Here is a 19,755-nt window from a genome sequence, read left to right as displayed (position 1 = left end):
TGTAATCCTTTATTCATTCCACAATTACTTATCCAGGGCCCACGGAGTGCCAGCCAGAGGAGTACTGGATTAAGATGGAGAAGATTTGGATTCAAGTCCTATCTTCGTGACTCATCAGCAGCGAGACCTTTCTTATCTGTGAATACGAGAAAATGGTTGCTCCAGGCACACTCCGGGGGCGGTGCGGTAATCTGTCCCTGCAGAATTCGCGGAGACTGCCAAGCTTCCAGGAGACGGGCCTTTACAGCTTTGCAAGCAGTCCAGTTTACAAAACACTCCTACAGACCTAACAACCGGCCGGGTTCTGCTTGGCAGTCTCTGTGTTCTCAGAGTCTTTGCAATCCTTCATTTGAATTCTGTCCATAGTACAGTGTAAATCCATTTCCTTTTCTGTGGGCCTCAGGAGTAGAAACCAGTATCACAAGAATCCTCAACAATTCAGGCTTCTTCAGAGGAGGACGCCTTGCTGGAGAGGTCCTTTCCGGGACGACGACACGGCCGATGGCAAGGGCTCCCGGTTATCAAGCTCATGTTTACCAAGGTTTGGCCTTTGCTGCTGGTACCTCCCCAAGGCCCAGCGACCCCACCAGGTGGTCATCAAGAGCTCCCGTCATCCTGGAGCTCGGCGAGGCCTGGTGCCCTTCCAGTGGCCTCTTCCAGTACATGGAATTTCCCCCTTAGAGCTGGTGACTGGTGGGTCAGGGCTGGGCACGTGCAGAGACAGCTCCAAAGCCTGTGTGTGAGCTTCACCACTCCATGCACCCCTTCCTCCCGTCTACTTCCATTTATGCTATACCCTCAAAGAACGCACACCAGCCCGATTCAAAAGAAATCAGAAGCCCTGCCACTATGAACACAGTTACCTGCACGCACCCGTCAGCCTCCAGCTGGGTAGAAAAGCAGGTGACAACTGTGAAATGACTTGGGACCACGGGCACAAACCTCTCTAGCTTCCAGCTGGCCCATGCATGGGTTATCATCTTTCTGGGGCTGAAACTCCACTTTCTGATGGTCACCCTATGTCATCTGGGGATTCACCCTCACACCCCCAAGCTTAAAACACCTGTCTGTGTCGTTCATCCGGCAGTGGGACAGCTCAAGACCTAGGTTCCTTTACTGCCTAGGGAGCGCTGGGACAGATTCCCCCGGGACCTCAGTTTCCCCACTGGACCACTGAGGAGAATAAAGCTCTTTCTCACTTGTGCTTCAGGCTTGTGTCAGAGCCAGTCTGTAGCGAAGGGCCTCATGTATGCATTCGAGGCAGCACACAGCACAGTGTCTGGCCCGTCTACATTGGGCCTTCCTGATGAACCGTTAAGCGCTGGCAGGACAGGAATGGTGTCTGCCAGTGCTCTCGATGCCTCTTTCACTCTCCGCTGCCCAGGCAGCCCTCAGTGGAGCCCGTGAGCAGCATGCCTGGCTAGAAGAAACAAGGCCTCCGGGCACTGTGGTTACATTTCCATTTAAGCCCCCGTCTCTCTAGTTTCAAAATAGCAAGTAGCAATCTACCAAAAGAGAGAACCACCAACTGGAAGTTGGAGTTGGGGAAGACGGGGGGATGGTGGACAGTGCAGAGAAGGCCGATGAAGGGGTCCTGTGTTATTCCTACGCACTTATCTCCCCTGTACCACTTTAATGCCAAAGCCAACACCTCCAACCTACACTATGCGAAGAAACAGCATTTTCATTTCAGATGCATATGATGGTTAAGAACAATATGAACAATATTATTTTAGTGCCCTGGGAAAAAATTAGCAAGTCAAATATTGAATCAGGCCTGTAGCAGCACATGCTAACCAGTCTGCTTTGATCTTATCCCCACTAAAAGCTCTATTATTGAATTTAAAGTCAGTGAACACGTATCAGACCAATATACAATGCACATCTGAACGCATGTTTCAGAAGCCAGGAATGTTTTGACTAAAGGGAGAAAATACCAAAGTTACAGCTATAATTGAAACACAAATTTGCCCTCCCTCTTCTCTTGGGGCTGGAGGCTCTGCTGGCCAACCAAAATATTCTGGCCCCAAAGGGCCTGCTGATGGCTCTAGAAACACCTGTTGAGCTCCCATATTTCTGGAACCAACAAGGAAGGGGTTCCCCCCCACCCACTCAATTTGGAGTTCAGACCTTCAGCAAGCCAATGTGCACATTGTGTTCATGGTACGGCGCCCTCTGGTGGCCACTTCTCTGGGAGGCCTACCTGGCTCCCTCAGCTTGCCAGGATCCGACCTCCTCCCTGTGGAGGGGGCCTTCCCAGGAAAAGGAGCTTTGAAGAGCCAAATGGAGGGATGGAAGATGAGGGTACAACCCAGCTAGCTGATAGGAAGGGCAGAATGTTAATTACCCAGCAGGGCCCAAATGGAGAATGAATTTGGGTGGTAAATTTCCTACCTAGGAGCTAGCCCTCAAAAAGCCAAGCCAAACAGCAAACACGTAACCTAAGTTGCAGGTCAGCAAATTATAACACAGAGGCCAAGTGTGGTCCCCCTGCCGGCTTTTGTACATACAGCCCAAGAGTCAAGAATGGGTTCTGTATTTTTAAATGGTAAAAATATAAATACATACATATATATTTTGTGACATGAGAATTACAGGAGATTTCAGTATCAGCGTCCATAAGCACAGCTTTACGGAACCACAGCCGGATTCGTGCAGGAATCTGTGCTTCCCCCGGGACACTAAGAGGCCGGGACCCTCAGCTGCATGGCTTGCAAAGCTGAGAATACTCACGACCCGGCCTTTCCCTGAAAGTCTGTCAAAGGCCGTCAACTCTTGCCGTCCACAGGGCCGAACCCTTCGAGTCTCGCCCCCGTGCCCACCCTGCCCCCTTCTCGCGTGCGGACGCGGGGCATGGAAGCCTGTAAGACAAAGCTGTGCACACTGAGGGGAGGGGAGGCATCGCATGCATGGCAGCGCGGCCCCTACAAACTTACCATTTTATTATTGATTTCATGGAAATGAATCTCACAGACTTTCTCCACAACATCTTCATTCTCAAACGTGACAAAGCCAAACCCTACAGGAAAAAGGAAAACAAAAAAACAAAAACAAAAAACAGAGGGGGTGGTGAGTTCAGTTCTGGCCAGCCACATGTTTTTCTTTGATGTCCTGCAGCAGTGACAGGCTCCTGATCTGAGCGTGGGGGCTGGATCCCTGGGAAGGGCCTCCAGGTGGAGGAAATGATTTCTAATTTGTACCGAGCACCCTTCCGACAGTGAGGAAAAGTTAATGATTTCACCCACACGCGGCGGGCGCTGTGTGGCTTACATTTGCCCCGAAGCAAACAAGAAATTTACTCGTCTGTTATTTACAAGGGTCAGAGCCCCGTGGCTCTCTGCGTGGAGGCAGGCGGGTGGGCTGCCTGGAGCGGTGGCGGGGATCACCGCGGGGCCACGCGTGCCCTTTCCGCGCTGGAACGGCCAGCCCTCGGGTCGGCCTCCAGACGGAGGCGGTTATTTGTCCTTTTCTTCCTGAATTACTTCCTCTAATACCTCATCAGGACATCCTGAGGCCTGGAAGAAACTATTAAAAGTTTCAGGCCTCTGTTCTACGCAGGCATCCTTTTTCTACTGCTGCGTCCAAAGCGCGGCGGATCTGGGGCAGTTTAAGACTGTTTGATGCCTGCTGTCAGCCCGTCAGCTATCCACTGTATTTACTCGGCTGGAGACCGGCTTTGCTAGACAAGCTGTACTGAAGAATTTTGGCAGGCAACCGCTGCTCAGCATCCCGAGCTGCTCTCGTTACCCTCCTGCCCCTCGCTTTCTTCTCCTCCCGCCCCGGACGGGGCTCCAGTACACTGGCTCATCTGTGACCCCACTTGGGAAGCACTGCTTTCACACACGGACCTGCTCACAGGACGGCACCCTGCCTTGCATGAGGCACTCCTGTGGTGTCAGCATTAACACTACGAGGGAACACACATGCAGCCGGTGCAGGCACCCCGATGAGGAGGCAGCACACCGGACTCTGCATGTATGAACTTATGTGGCATCCTGGGGAGCCCCTTCCCCACTCTGTGCCTCGAGCTCTGCACCTGTGGATCACGGTGGTGAGACTGACCACCTCTCAGGTCACAGCCCCAATCAGGATTTGCAAGGCTCTCTGTTATGAACAAAAGGTTGTGATCCCCCAATTCATACGTTGAAATCCTGACCCAATGTGATGGTGTCAGGAGGTGGGGCCTTGGGGAGACAAGTAGGTCATGAGGGTGGTGGCCTCATGCATGGGATTAGTGCCTTCAGCAAAGACACCAGAGAGAACGTGCTTTCTCTGCTTTCTGCTGTGTGAGGACACAATGAAAAGATGAACATTCTATAGAGGGAGGAAGGCCTTCACCAAAACCCTGACCATCCTGGCACCCTGACCTTGGACTTCGAGCCTCTGAAATGGTGACAAATACATTCCTGTTGTTGATAAGCCTCCCAGTCTACTGTCCTTTGTAACAGCAGCTCAAATTGACCAAAATGCTACATCCCCAAAGACCTGAAACTGGCCCAACGCAAACCTGGCCCACCAACTAGGAACACGAAAATCAGAATGGCTACTTTGTATTAGGATAGTGTTTCCCGTCAACGACTGAAAATACAGGTGTTTCCTCTTCAAGCTTCTGTGTGACTTTGGGTCCTGGAAACCCAGGGTGAAGAGACAATCTCTCTGGTCCCTTCTGTGTCTCTCCCACCACCACCTCGGAGGAACAGCAGAGGACAGGCAGCTGATACCCTGAGCTCCTCCCTCACTGCTCCTGCAGGGTCTAGAACATCCCTAGGGAGAGGAATGGAAATGGCCACTTGCTACTCTCAAACAATTTCCAGCAAAACAGAGGGCCGGGACCAGCACACAAATGGCAGCCACGGTCTTCATTAGGAAATGCGCTTTATTGCCACACATCAAATAGGGGGCCCAACAGAAAACCTTTCACCAGATATACAGCCCTGGGTCCCAAACCAGTTCCCAGGAGAGGGAGCAACAATGCCATCCTCCAGGTTCCCTCGGTCTGGGTATCTCCTCGGCCCTTGGGTCCATCAGCTGTGTGCAGAGCTGCAGGAGTGCCACCCCTAGAGACCGTCTCCACATCGTTTCTCTTGGGGCTTTGGCGTGCGGGCTCCCTATAACCCCCAACAGAGGAGTGTGAAAACCATCAGGTAAGCCTCTCACCCCGCAGGGACCCCACCAGCACACAGGGGACTTGCAGCATTTTGGTTAACCCCTGCCCTTCTGCCCACCGTCCTAGAGCCCAGATCCTAGGGGCCCCTCAAGAAGGGATTAAGATGCAGTGCCTTTCAAAGGGTCCTCAGGGGGAGGGAGGGGCGGCACAGCAGAGGATGGGGGAACCTGCTAGCACGGGCTTCAGGGACGATGGCAGGGCTGGGGCCTCATTCACTCTGGGTCCCCAGGATGTGCAGAGCCCCTAACACACAGAGTGTGCCGAGTGGGTGGTGGCTGAAGGAATCAACCATTTCTGCCCCCTCTGGGGTCTGAGTATCTTGCTAATCCATCTGCACCACTGTCTCCCCTCAAGACTGACTCGGCCCTCCCTTCCACATTTACAGGCTCCCACCTGTGCTAGGCATCCTGGAGCATGCAGAGATCAGCAACTGGCTGAAGCAACTGGCATTAAGTCAGAGGTTCCCACTCAAGGAGAGAGTCTCCGCCGTACAGACCTCGCCCCTCCCTCCCTTCCAGCCTGCGGGTCACCCTGAGATTCATTTGTTTCTGAAGGTCACCTCACTAGCCTGTATCTAAACCCAGTTAACATATGAATCCCTAAGCAAGCCTGGACACGCTGGTACTCAGGGGAAATCTCACTGCTAATTAGGATGAGTGTAATGAGTTGAACAGTGGCCCCCAAAAGCTGAGTCCCCATCCTAACCCCTGGACCCGATGAATGTGACCTTGTTTGGAAAAAGGGGTTTTGCAAATGTAATGAAGTTAAGGATCTCAAGAATAAGGGCGGGCTCGGATCCAATGACAGGTGTTCTTAGAAGAGAAAGGAGGGGGGAAATTTGAGACCTAGAGGACAGAGAGGGGAGAGGACAGAGTGGGCCACAGCCACTAGCCCACTAGCCCACTAGCTGAGGAACACCTGAGCCATCAGAAGCTGCACGTGGCAAGGGAAGTGTCCCCGAGAACCTTCAGAGGGAGCGTGGCCCCACAGACACCTTGTTTTTGGACGTCCAGCCTCCAGAACTGTGAGAACACAAGTTTCTGTTGTTTGAAGCCACCCACCCAGTTTATGGTAATTCGCTGCTGCAGCCCCGGGAAACAGTACAGTAAGGTTACAGGTTTCAGCCGCTCCCACACGGGTGGGTCACACGTGACCTCCCCCAGCCAGGCCAAGCATGTGCTCCGGAGAGAAGGCAGGAAAGGGTGGACAAATGAACCTAACCCATCCATGCCATCGGGAAACAACAGGAAGTCAGTGCCAGTCAAGGACACCGCTCCACGAGCCCGAGGACAGCCTGGTTCAGAGCCAGCTTGCTGCTGAGCACAGGTCCTTGATCCTGGAGCAGTGCCCAGGGTAAGTCAAGTCACCGTGGGGGTCAGAGATGACCGCCACGGAACCGCTTTCCTGCGGCAGCCCACGCCTTCCCGGTCTACTGTGCAGATCACTGTCTGAACTCCAGGCCCAGGACCATTCGGGACCCCCTGTTGCCCCCTTCTCACTCCTGTGCCATGACTCCGAGCTGGGAGGAGACAGGAATCCAAACGCAGACTGTGCACCAGGAAGGGTGGGGACAGGACTTGCCCGTCATTTCGAATTCTGACTCTGATATTCTCCCTGCTGGTCCCTTCCCTAACCCCACAGGACTCAACATTTGAGTATCACAAAAATGATTTTCCTGATCAAAGGAGAGAGCCTGGATTTCAAGCTTATGTACCTCGGGTGCATAACAATTCAGTGATGTCAAGACTCATTTGCAGTATTTTAAAGATCTATCTCCTTTCAACAGCTCTGTCTGTTTGGCCCGAATAGAGAAAACAAACTTGATTGTGTCTAAAATATTTATGTATTCCATTTGAGAAAGCAAAGAAACCATGAAACACTTAATTTTCAATAAATGTTATTCCTTAACATATAATCATTTTTCCCTCACAGGTGCATTATCATTTACAATGAATTAGTAACTCAGTGGAGAACAACCCCAAATAAATGAAACAGAGGAGTGAAAGACAAGACAACAGGGTCAGAAACTTGGGAAGGAGAGGGTGGTGGGTGGGAAAAATCCTTTTTTGGCATCAGAGTCTTTCTCTTTTTGAAGTTAATTCTTCTTAATTGGGTAAAATGTACAGAACATAAAGTTTAGCATTTTAACCTTTTTTTTTTTTTAGTGAATGCTTCGGTGGCAGTAAGGACGTTCTTGATGTTGTGCAATGATCACAATACCCATTTCCCAGAACTTTTTTTTTTTTTTTAACCATCCTGAGCTGAGACTCTGTACCTAGCAAACCACAGCTCCCCATTCCTCCCTCCCTCAGCCCCTTGTAACCTCGTTCCACCTTCTGTCTCTAGAATTTGCCTCCTCTAGGCACCTCATGTGAGTCGAATCCTACAGTATTTGTCCTTCTGTATCCAGTTTATTTCACTCAGCATAATATTCTCCAGGCATTGAAGTCTTTTGAATGGTCTGCTGGACGTACAGATTTCTACCTGAAACTCAGGAAGTCTGATTCTTCCTGAGAAGAGGCAGGAAGGGCTGATTATTTCCCTCCCATTTTTCTGAAGGACAGCCCCGCAGAGAATCAGAAAGGGAGCCTCATGAACGTCCAGCGAACGGAGGCGTAGCAGCCAGGTAAAAGGAACACGTGATTATCCTCGCTCAAAAAAAAAGGTTAGGACCAAATAATGAGCTGTGTGCTCCTAGAGGGTCGCATGCCCTCTCTGGGCCTCTAAAGGCAGGCAGAACCTAAGGGATGCGTGGGTGGGGGTGGGGGAGGCATCCTGCTCTGGTCCCCACCAAAGCAGGGACTGTGACCCATGGTGGGTCTACGAGGGTTCACACTCCACCGGGGCCCTTTGGGGGTGCCCCTGTGATCACCCCCTGCTCGGGCTCTCATCTCCCTTGATCCTAAGTAAGGAGGCCTCACCCTGAGGCCAAAGAACTCTGTACGCATTTAAAGTCATGCAAGCTGCCATTCAGAAAGAAGAGGAGCCCTGGGGACTCACAACTGGAGGGGGGCCAAAATTCGGGGGGCAACAGGCTGGTTCACCAAAGAAACCCTCCCACCTGTCATCAGCAAAACGACACCTGCCCAGCCTCTCACGAAGCCCCCACCTTAACTGTGCCCCTCATTTCTGAGGGGCCTCCAGGAGTCAGCAAAACTGGCGCAAAGAAGGTGGTGGAAAGATGAAACCCCACACAGAAAGGGTTTAAGAACGGACATAAATAGAGGAGTTGAGAGGGAGCATTTAAAAATGAAAAGTCTACAGCATTCTCCTGAATGAAGCTATTATTGGAAACTAACAAGTAAGCTCTATTTAAGAGATCCGCAGTTAACAGTCAAACCTTTTCCCCTCTTTTATTCAAATGAACAAAACTGAATATTCATCTGAGTAAAACAAAGCTATAAAACACACACATATACACACAGAAGAAGAGAACAGAAATCTGAAAATAAGATACCTTAAAATTAAAATGACCTACTGCAGACGCAGGCACTGAGGAACATCCGACAGTTGACTTACAAAGAATTCTTTTTTAGGTCAGGCAGGGGAAGACGGGCATGGCCGCCTCCTCGTCTCAAAAATAACTTTCTTTTCTTATCATATAGGTCAATGAACACTAATAGGAAATCGCGTGGTGCCTAATGTATCTTCAGTGAAAATCGATGCAAGTCATGAGTTAACACACTTGGTTAATGGGGGAAAAACAACGGAGGAAACCCCCCCCCCGCGACTGTCAAATTTAGTCGGACAATCCCATGAGGAGTTTAAGGTATGTGCACGCAAGTATATTTATAACTCACGCAACCTCCCTCTCTCGCTAATAGTCCAGTGTTGGAGGAAGCAGTAGTATCTGCCAGCTGCCTTCAGTATAAATACAAACCTCTTGGGTTTGGGCATGGGGAACACTTTCTGGTTGCAAAATGCTTCTCATACATCTCCCTACCTGGTCCCCAACTTAAACCTGTGAGAGGTGGGGCAGGCTCTGCCATCATCATTTTGCCAACTGCTTGGCATCGTTTTAAATGACCCATCCAGGGTGACACGTGGCTACGAAGCGAGAGCAGGACATCTGGGACTTCCTCGGATCAGAAGTGTCGGAGATGGATTTGTTGGCCCTAGGGGTCGAGAGGGTAAGCGCCTGGGCCACGAGGCACGGTGCCTCATATGCTCCATGAGTCAACAACCACTGAGCTGTGTGTCAGTGATAGGTCATCTCAGGCTGCTCCCCATCCCCAGCTCAGAACATGTCTGGGTCACCCGTATGGGCTACAGCAGGTCTGGCAAATCTGGTTCGTCTGCCTCGAAGGGTTTTCCTGGAACCCTGGATGGAGAAGGTCCGCCCCCCTGCCCCCGGCCATGGGTCCATCGGGCAAGAAGAGCAGAGGACGCATGGCAAGGCGGGGTGGCTTCACGTGTCCTGGGTTTGCCCTAAAAAATACTATATAACTCAGAAGATGGATCTGTTCCAAGAAAAAAACAAGCCGTCTTTCCAAAAGAAGTGACATGTTTCCGGTGGCCACGCTGGGATACCCACTGCCTGTTACCTGGACGTGCGTGAAATCCACTCAAGAGAACATTTTAAAAGGAGAAAGCTTGCCTACATTGGTTGAGCAGCCGCTAACTCAGTCCTCACAACTCCTCCCGGGGAGCAGGAACGTTCCCACTTTACAGATGAAGGGCTGAGGCCCGGGTGGGAGCCTGTGTTCTTCCTACCACAGCCCACTTCCTCCGTGTGAAGGTGGGTCACTCTGCCTCTGGTATCTCTTGGATTCTAAATTTGTCCTGCAAATTTACAAGCCTGCCCTGTCGCCTGTCCCTGCAAGAACCTCTACCCAATGGGCAACAGCACCTCAACCTAACAACCCAGCAGAAGGCAGCCCAGGAGACGGGGGCAGAGATGTGCTCATCCGTTCCAGTTGCCTGCCTGCGTCCCCCGCTGCCCGAGACGTCTGCGTCCTTCAACGTAAAGGCAGCAAAGGGAAAACTGAGGTTTTTCAGGAGTACACAACAAAGGTGACTTGTATAAAGAAAAACAACTAGGCTCTCTCCTAACCCAGTCTAACCTAGGAGGCGCACAGGGTGCCTGACTTCCCTGAACGTTTCCAGACCCCACCCCCAGACCTTCCGGAAACTCGGCTGGATTACCCGGCAGGATGCTGGAGACTTCTGCAGCTAAATGCCTCCCTCATGAGTCAGCCACCCCGGAGGGATTAACCGAGGAGCGCTCACTTCCCTGGATGGGTGAAGAACAAAGAACAAGGGCAGGTGTACTGACCCGTGATGGACGCAGGACGCAGCCTTGGGGCTAGTCGGAACAGAGACTGCAGGCCAGGAGGCCAGCAGAGGTAGATGTTTGTACCACCCTCCCCTGCGGCCTGCGAACATGCCTGTGATGAATTCGAGAGGCCCTGCACACACCCCCCGCCCCCGCGCCCCGGTCCCCTTCGACCTCCGTGATGCAAGCCAACAGGCTGCCTCTTGGGGGGACCCTTTCCGACCCGGCCTTTCCTCCCTGCCCCGTCCCCTCCAGGGCGGCACTGCAGCCCTCCCACCGTGGCATCACTCATGCACCTGCTTCCTCGTTTACACCAGTAGTTTGGCAGCTGGTTGCTGTAAACTATAATAAAATACCTTTCCAAAAAATGAAGGAATGTGACCAGACACGCCAGACATCATGATATTAAAGCCGTGTCAATTAATTTCTCCCCCTGCTTGATAAACGAGCCCCATTCCATCTCTTAATAATGAGGAGAGAAACAAGAAAAGTTGACACTTAGTTTAATTTATTTTCTCAACTTGCCTGGTCATATTTCTTTCTGCCTTGCAGAGTCTGGCTGGGGCTGTGGGAATTACAAGTGGCTGGCGCGCCGGCACAGCAGAGATCGGTGCGAATCGACATGGGCCTCCTGTATTCCCACACACCACTTAATCAGGAGGGGAAGGGGACTTGGAGAGCCAGCTTGCACCTGCGCCTCTCCAGCTATCTTTGGGGACGGGGGGGGGGGGGGGGGGACGGACTTGGGGACGGGGAGGGAGGCGATCTCAGGGTGTGTGTGGGGAGTCAGATAACAGAAACGGTGCTATCCGGTCTCCAGTCTAGTGCACAGAGACCCACCAGACTGAACTCCCTACATTAATATTAAGCTCCATTGACGGTATTAGCCAGAGGGGAGCCAATTTCTCAACTGGAAAGGTACTTTCCTTTCATCTTCAGCCCAAGGATGCTGGAGCCAACACCTGACCTTGAAATGTGAGCATCCACCTTCTAAAAGTCAGACACCAACCATGAACCAGCAAGCGTTTCATTAAGGCTTTAGTTACATGTCATTTTTTCATATGGCCATAGTCACCTCAGGACCATTTCTGAAGGCCCCCAGATCGTAAACTGAGTTGGGAGTGAACGTGAAGTGTGCTCCTAAACCAGGGTTTCTTGATGTGGTTCTGCGGCAGTCTTCTGATGGGGGAGGGGCATGTTAAAAATGCAGCCCCCCCCCCAACCCCCAGGCTCTCCTGCCTCCTAAGGTGGGCTCTATGGACGTGGTCCAGGAATCTGCATTTTAATCTCTGAGCAGAGATCATTTGGTTAAAAATAATCCAGAACTTTTCAAAAGGAAAGAGAATCTCTAAGCTTCCCTCTAACATGAAGGGAAAAACTAAAGCTGTTTTAAGAAGTCTCTAATATCCCTTTCATGCAGAGCTTTCGGCCCCACGGGCAGCCCTCACCCAAGGTAAGGGGAGACCAGGGGCAAAGAAGCAGCTTCTCTGTTCCAGGCTCAAGAAAGGATGGAGACCTGTTCATACTAGAGTATAAACAACTGACCTTACTTTCATTCCCAGAGGTGTTAGTTGCTTTTGTGTAAGGATTTGGTAAACCACTAAGTTCTACATTAGAATTCCAACAGATATTCAGGGGTGGGAGAGGGTGTGTGTGTGTGTGTGTTTTACTGATGGGGGAGGCATCTCCTTCTGTCCGTGAAATTATATGCATGCATAGAGAACTTTACAATGGGGTGGTGATGGGGTAAAAACCACCCTGGAAAGACAGGGAGGGGAGGAAAAAAAGGGAGGGAGAGAAAGAGACTCAGAGAGGGGTGGGGTGGAGGGAGAGAGACTCCTCCACCATCCCTAAACAATTTTTTTTTTTTTGAGAGACAGTGAACGAGCAAGTGCAAGTGGGTGGGGGGTGGGGGGTGGGCAGAGGGAGAGAAAGAATCTGAAGCAGGCTCCTCGCTCAGCGCAGGGGAGCCTGACACAGGGCTCGATCTCACAACCCTGAGACCATGACCTGGGCCGAAATCAAGAGTCAGACGCTTAGCCGACCGAGCCACCCCGGTGCCCCCCCCCAAACCATTTTTCTAAGAGAGAAATCTGCCACGAATATTGATTGCATGGTTCGAAAGTGCCTGCGGCTGTGGGGAAGGGGTGTCTCATCCCAGACTCTTGTTAACCGAGGGGGAAAATGCACCTGTGATCCAGGCCAGACAACCCCAACCTCATTTCATTCTGAGTGCGCTCCATCGCAGTGATTCTGTGAATGACACTTGTCAGGACAGCAGATTAGTTCAGAAACCTATTTTTTGTGCATGGTGTTCCATCTTGGTTGGGAAAATAGTTCTTGGCGAGAGAGACACATATTACTGCTGTTAAGTGCCAATATAAACTCTGGGACGCAGTGGTAAATTCACCAAATTAAATCGCTAGACAACTGGCTCGGCTCAGGATCCCGGCAGAAGGTGCCAGGGCGGCAGCGCGCCCAGCGGGGTGGAGGAGGCGGAGGTCGTGTGCACAGCTGGAGCAAGGGCACGAGGACACGCTGCCTCCGCGTCTGTTCTGGAAACCACAGAGCCTCGGGCAGCTCCGCTGGGCTCCGCCGGTAAGAACGTGTCCTTCAAGGCTTCTAAATCCCTGGGCGTTCTCAGCTCAGGGGAGTTGGGGCACCAGCTGGAAGCTATTCCCCACAGAGGTATTTGGGTTGGTCCCCCCAGATTCTCCCCCAGAGACCGGGTTTCAAATCTGTCACCTTTTCTGACACCCTCTGGCCCCACCCATGCAGTGAGCATCCTGGAGGGCAAGGGAGTCTCAACTACCTCACAGCCCCTGAGGGTGTGAGGGGTGTGTGTGTGTGTGTGAATGGGCTTGGTCTTTAGATCTAGGTAGATCTGGGCTCAAATCCTGGCTCCAGCAATAACTGGCTGTGTGACTCTGAGCAGGCTCGTTAACCACCCTGACCCTCAGTATCTTCCTTGAGACAGGAAGAAGAAAACTGCCTCACAGCTAGGATCGCTTGAAAACCCTTGTGAGGGGTTAACTGTCCTCGCCCACCAATCAAACGAGACTTTTCATGGCTTCTCCCCTATCCCAGCTTCTACCTCCACACATACTTCCCAGCCCCGTGCCCTGAGACTCATTTGTTAAAATTCATTTGACACGTGTGTCAGAGAGATGTCCATGGTGCTTTACCAACTATCACCGTGGGAACACTATTTGGGACAGAGAGAGGTAAAACGGATCATGGGGTGAATCCTAGTCTTACTCCTCGAAAAGACCCTACTGTGCATCCTTTCGGGTCAAAACAAAAATCATGTACTCCTCCCTTGCCCCGACCACCGACGCACCGCCAGCAGCTCCTGCCTTTGCTGCGAGCCTGGCTGCTGAGGAAAACGTCAAGGGCCTCTGTTTGGAGGGGGCTTCCCCAGTGTCCTCAGAAGAGGGGCCCTGAAGGACAAGACAAAGGGAAACAAAAGGGGAAGGTGGGGTGCACACAGACAACAAAACCTGCCCTGAAAGGGAGGGTCGGAAGCAGCCCCGCACTCCACTCACCCCAGTATGGAGAGAGGACCTCTCAGAAAAGCTTCAGCCTCCCCAGCAGCCACCTCAAGATGCCCACCTGCCTCCCTTCCAACAAGTCCTTGGGGAATGGTTACTGGCCTCAGAGAAGGTTCCAAAACTCCATCAAAAAACCACTACTTGGAAGCAGGTTTTCAGCGCCGCCGCAAATTATATGACTTTTATTATGAGGTATGGTTTCAGAATAGTCCCAACTGACAGAGCCCTGGCTCGATGCCCATCGTGCCCCCTGAAGGGGGGTCATCTCTGCCCACATCTCTGTGACTCCAGCTGGCCATGCTGCCAGCAAGCCTGCCGGGAGTTTGGGTGTAGGGAGCTGCCCATCACGGTGCCTCTGCACAAGACACACGTGCTTATTCACCATGGAGCAGGGGCTGGCCTATTTTTTTGGCTGTTAAAGGAATTGTTCTTAACATCTGGAGACCAGATCTCTCCGAGAAGCTGAGAGCAGCAGTCCAGACAGCCTGGCTGGGGCGGGAGCTCTGCCGGGAGCAAGCTGCCACTCGCTCTGCTCCGCTCCTGGGCTGTCCAGACAGCGGCTTGGGCCGCGGAGAGGGAGGGCAGGGGTGGAGAAGCAGGGGCTGGGAGCAGCTACTCAGGGGGACCCACACCAACCAGCAGCATCACTGGCACCTGGGAACCTGCTGGAAATGCAGAGTCTCAGGCCCCACCCCGGACCTCCTAAAGCCAAACTTGCATTTTAACAAATTCTCCAGGTGACTTTTCTGCAAATTAAAATTTAAGAGGCACTGGTCTGGAACAGTGATTCTCAACTGTGATTCCTTCATCAGAATCTCTTAGGAAAAATTTTAAAAATACTGATGCCCAGGCCCCACCCTCAGAACTGAGTTAGGTCTGGGGTAGCACGCCAGCATCTGTCTGTTCTTAAATTTCCCCAGGTGATTCAGATGTCCAGTGAGGGTCAAGAAACATTGGGACAAGGAAAAAACGTATAGTGCCTAACATTTATTTCTCATCAGAAAATAATTTCAGCTTCACTAATTTTAATATAGGGACTGAAGGGTCTCAGGGCCCGTAAGTGCCACACACCCATGTAGCACACACCCATGTAGCAGAGACTTGTGTCTTAGACGGTGTTTTCCAGACCGCTGAAGGGCAACAAATGCATTGAAGCCAGGGGAGGTCAGAACGGCACTTCATGCACTCACGTGCTCCAAGCGTAGCTGGTACCTGGTGCTGCTCGGGTGTGACAGGTAAACGGATGTACAGATTGTGTGGCCTGGCTTTAAGGAACAAAGCGGGCCTTGCAAAGAACACCCTGCTTGGAAGGAATACTGAGAATATAAGCACGTGCCAACTAACAGAAAATGGCGGGCTGACCCTTCTCTGGCTCCCAGCAAGACTCCTCACCTGCCACACCGCGCCACCAAATGCGTTCTGATCAGGTGGGACAAGTAGCAGCCCAGAGAGTGAGAAAGAATGTGACCCCCCCCCCTTTTTTTTAAAGAGGGGCAGAGAGAGGGGGAGAATCTGAAGCAGGCTCCACGGCCGGTGTGGAGCTGGACACGGAGATCGATTTCACGACCCCAAGATCATGCCCTGAGCTGAAACCAAGAGTCAGACACTCAACTGACTGAGCCACCCAGGCGCCCCCAGAACCTGCTTTTCTTGCAGAAACTTGTGCTGTAGAGAAAGCACCTGGAAAATAAATGTTTGCAAACTATTTGTATTCTTCTGTGATTTGGTTGCTTTTAAAAAGGATATAACTGGGTCAGCCTACAAAGGCTCTCATCCTGCAAAGGCTCTTAAAACTTCGAAACAGAACTGTAAAACTCATTTTTTTTAAAGAAAAAAAAAGAAGATTTCAGTGGATTTTGAACCCATTTGTTAAAAATATAAAAAATGCAACACTTGATTAGTTTGCGTGAAAAACTGATTGACATCAGGGAAGATGGAAATTTACAAGCTGAATTTCAACAAAATCCTTTGCATAATTGGAGGATGGGATTGAAAAATTAGTACCATGATTTAGTCAGCACAGTGAATATACTTCCACTGGGATCTGTTTATCTTGTGAGGTGGATTATTCAGTTATGACAGGCATGAAGTCCGTGCACCAAAATAAACTAACCTTGGAATTCATCCTTGAGAGCTGGATCACAAAGTGTTAAAATCAAGAAGTTTTAAAAAAAGGAAATCTATTCAACTACATTACCCTAAAAATCTTTTAATTATTAATAAACTAAGTAGGACTTATTTCAAACATATCCTATTCCTTTTGTACAGATTAATAATACACATATATTAGCATTGTAGGACACATAAAGGAATTGCAAATTACGTAAGATACACTGGGAGGGGTGTGTGTGCTAATTTTCTTTCCCATACATTAGAAAGTTTTGGAGACACCTGCTCTACAAGGAGAAGGTGGGGCCTTACGTCCTGAACTCCGGTTCTGAAGCCCATCCCTTAGTTACAGAAACCATGGAACGTCTGCGGATGGGGTGGGAGGAAGTACCTCCCGTGACTGCCAGCTGGTATGGACCCTCAAGAAGGGGCCTTTAGGAGAGATATTCAGGGGAGTCCAGAACCAGCCAATTCCAGGATCTCCCGGGTCCTTGCGGTTCAGCCCAGAGAGTGCTCCAAAGGCACTGGGGGGAGGTTCACCCTCTAAACTGAGACCCCTGCTCCCCGCACGTATATGGCAGCGATACCTGAACTCTTCTCAATAAATTTTTCATAGCATCGTATCTTCATTAAAATTTTATTCTATTAGCATTCTGAATCCGAACCACTAAGTACATAATTGCTAAAACACATGTTAAGCGACGACTTAGGAAATGCCGGTTTTATCATATTGTTAATTAACAGAAAGCAGGATTAATACATTCACAGATCATTAGGAGCGTTCGGTTCCGTCTCCCCTGCTCTGTAGCGGGGAGGGTGGTGGGCAACCCCAGGCGCAGCTCCTCGTGGTTCGCCCGCTGCCCCTCTGCAGGTTCTGCCAGGGTCTTTGGGACAAACTCAAGAAACAGAGACTCAAAGACTATTTTGCCCAAAGGAAACTATTCTAAGATCTGGGATCACTCAGTGCAGACTACTCAAAAGGCCGGACATGGAAGGATTTGGGTAGGAGGGAGAGAAAGAACAACACATCCTCTTAAGTCAGACCAGGGAGGCTCCGTAGACCACTGGGAAGTTTCCAGTCTTGACCCAGAGGATGTGGCTGAAATCGTGGTTGTGCTGCATTACTTGCTGGGCAAGCCATTAACCCCCTGACCCTGTGTTTCCACCTGTAAAACAGGAATGAAGATGCCGACCTCCCAAGGCGGGCATGTGGACCGAATGAGAGAATGCACCCTACGATCATCCCTGCACAAGTGTGCACTTTTTATGGAAGGATCCTGCACCCAATATTGCTTGGAATAAGTGGGCTGCCAGCTGAGACTTGAAAAGGATGTAGCTATCAATAACTGCTGACTGGAGAGGGATGGGCTCTAGTGGGGCTATCCTGAGGTGCCAACGCCGAGTGATTTGGAAGTGGATTTGGACTTGCTCTCGTCTCCAGTGGAAACCCGGTCATATGATCTCTAGGACCGAGGGGTTTTTTCAAACCTCTGCCCAACCCATCCTGGGAATTATAGAGGTATTCAGGCAAGAAATGAATTAACTGTCTTCTCTTATCCCAGCCATCCAAATTGCTTTAGCCTGGCCCGATGGTGGTACTCCCAATTCTTCACACTTATAATGAAATTGTCTCCCTGCCTGGGCAGCACACAAGACTGGCGCTGGAAGTGAGCACCCCCAGAGATGAGGGGGGAATGAGGGGGCCAGGTATGGTGATGAGGCCCCACCTAGGGTTTCCTGGAAGCTGAGGGTCAAGGTGAAGCCCTGGGTCAGAAAGATGAAAGCAGTCAGGAAAAGCAAACAGGTTCAACCTCAGCCTTCAACAATAAACTTTAGCTGGGGCAGGAGCCCTTCCCAGAGGAAGAGAAGAGCAGGGCCAAGGCCAGCTGCTAGGGTGATGATAAATTACTTCACCTAGCTGGAGACAGAATACAAAAAATCAAAGCTAGGGGAAAATAGAAAAAAAAAATAAATGCAGACCAGCCCCTGCTGAGCCCAAGTGGGAACACAGAAATCACCTGGTTGCGTTTTTTTTGTTTTGTTTTGTTTTTCCCTGGAACATTCTTTCAAGGCCCCAGGTACTTAGCATATTAAAGTTTCCTGAGTTGAGGCCTTCTAACATGGGTTATTATTTGTGAACTGTGAATGGAAAGAGCTCCCTTTCCCTTTGTAGAAAAGGTTAGGAGTAGAAAGAGCCACCTTATTTGTGGGTTGTGAGTGGAGTGTGGGCTTTGGGTTCAGACCTGGGCTGTAATCACAGTTCCACAACCGATCGGCTGTGTGAGGTCTCTCTGTGCCTCGGTTTTCTCGTCTGTAAAATGGGGATACTAATATTTTGGGGTAGCAGAGCATTTAAACAAGACAATGCCCATGAAGCTTAGCATAGTTCCTCATCCTGGTAGAGTACTCATGTCCCTCGCAGATCTGGTTTTCTTACTTAAACGGACTTACTGTATTAGCTCACTAACTTGACCCTGTGGGATGCAGGCTCCTGGAAATGGCTGCCTCTGAGAAGTGGCTGGACAGGACTCTTGTGCTTTGAGCAACGCCTGCCCCATGACCAAACGGAGGCAAAGAGAGCCAGAGAGAATGGCTGAGAAGGGACCTTCCCTACCCCCCAAGAAGAAGGATCACCATGATAGACTGGCCTGATACTCGGCACAATGACTGCTACACTTGATCAGAGATGGACCCTTCCCATGCCCAGAGCAGGCACAGGACACACGTGCAGGCCAGGTAAGAAGGCAAGGCCTGGGTCTCCACCAGGAGCTACCGCCTCCCTCCTGTCATCAAACCCAAGAGTGAAAGCCTCCCTGCTCTCCACAGAAGCCAAGCGAGAGACAGCAAAGCCATACCCAACTTGAAAATCACGGCGCCCCCAGAGCCATGTTGTGGCCATTCTGCTGCCTGGCTGCTGAGACCAGTAACTTCAATTTATTTGTGTCTGGGGCCTTAAAGAACCTCAGCTGTCATCCCTTCCTTAGTTTATTACCAAATTTCTAAAATATTACATTCTTTATTATATCCAAATTCACTTTATTGCACTTGACAATACAGATAATCACATACCATATGCTCTAATGTTTTGAAACCAATGCATGCTGACAGCGGTTTTTATTCATGATGCATAATTCCATCCCGAGCTCACAATGAGGCCTCTGAGCACCCAGCCTGGTGTTAAGACTTTTGCCTAATAACAGATTAACAATACAGCAAGTTGCCGAGACACAATCCGTCCCTTGCCATTCTCTATTTACAACGGGAAAAATGTACCTGAGCTGAAAAGATGGATTTATCGGAGAGAGGGGGGAAAGAAACCCCTACCACCAACCACCTGTCATTCCCAGAGGGTTCATAATGATTTGTTATTGTTCCATGCTTATGAAACTTGATATTGAAAAGAGGGATTGGTCTTGTGCCAAGTAGCAAGGCAACTAATCACACCAACCCACACTGCTAGGCCCTGAGAAATGCAGGCACAAAATGCCCCAAAGCCCTCATTAGCAGTCTCTTGTTTTCACTCTTGTTTTGCTACAAGCAAATATTTGTCACTCCTCTACCTTGGTGAGACCCTCCCTCCCTCTTGTCCCCTCTCCTCATCCCCTGGGCATCCCTTCTGTTCCCAATTAGCCCCAAGCTTCCTGGCAAGATGA

General features: G+C 50.6%; 1 protein-coding gene across 9 annotated transcripts in view; it reads right to left on the bottom strand.

The window, feature by feature from the left end:
* Window positions 1-19,755, bottom strand: part of MSI2 (musashi RNA binding protein 2) — a 386,748-nt gene that overhangs the window by 76,140 nt on the left and 290,853 nt on the right. For all 9 annotated transcript variants that reach the window (XM_044390831.3, XM_048223858.2, XM_044390834.3 and 6 more), the window contains exon 8: window positions 2,937-3,019. In XM_044390831.3, coding sequence (XP_044246766.1) covers window positions 2,937-3,019 — 83 coding nt within the window. The remainder of the gene's footprint in view (window positions 1-2,936; window positions 3,020-19,755) is intronic.

The sequence above is a fragment of the Ursus arctos genome, unplaced genomic scaffold (genome assembly GCF_023065955.2).
Source record: "Ursus arctos isolate Adak ecotype North America unplaced genomic scaffold, UrsArc2.0 scaffold_24, whole genome shotgun sequence".
Classification (NCBI taxonomy): Eukaryota; Metazoa; Chordata; class Mammalia; order Carnivora; family Ursidae; genus Ursus; species Ursus arctos.
This window is presented reverse-complemented; position numbering and strand designations above follow the sequence as displayed.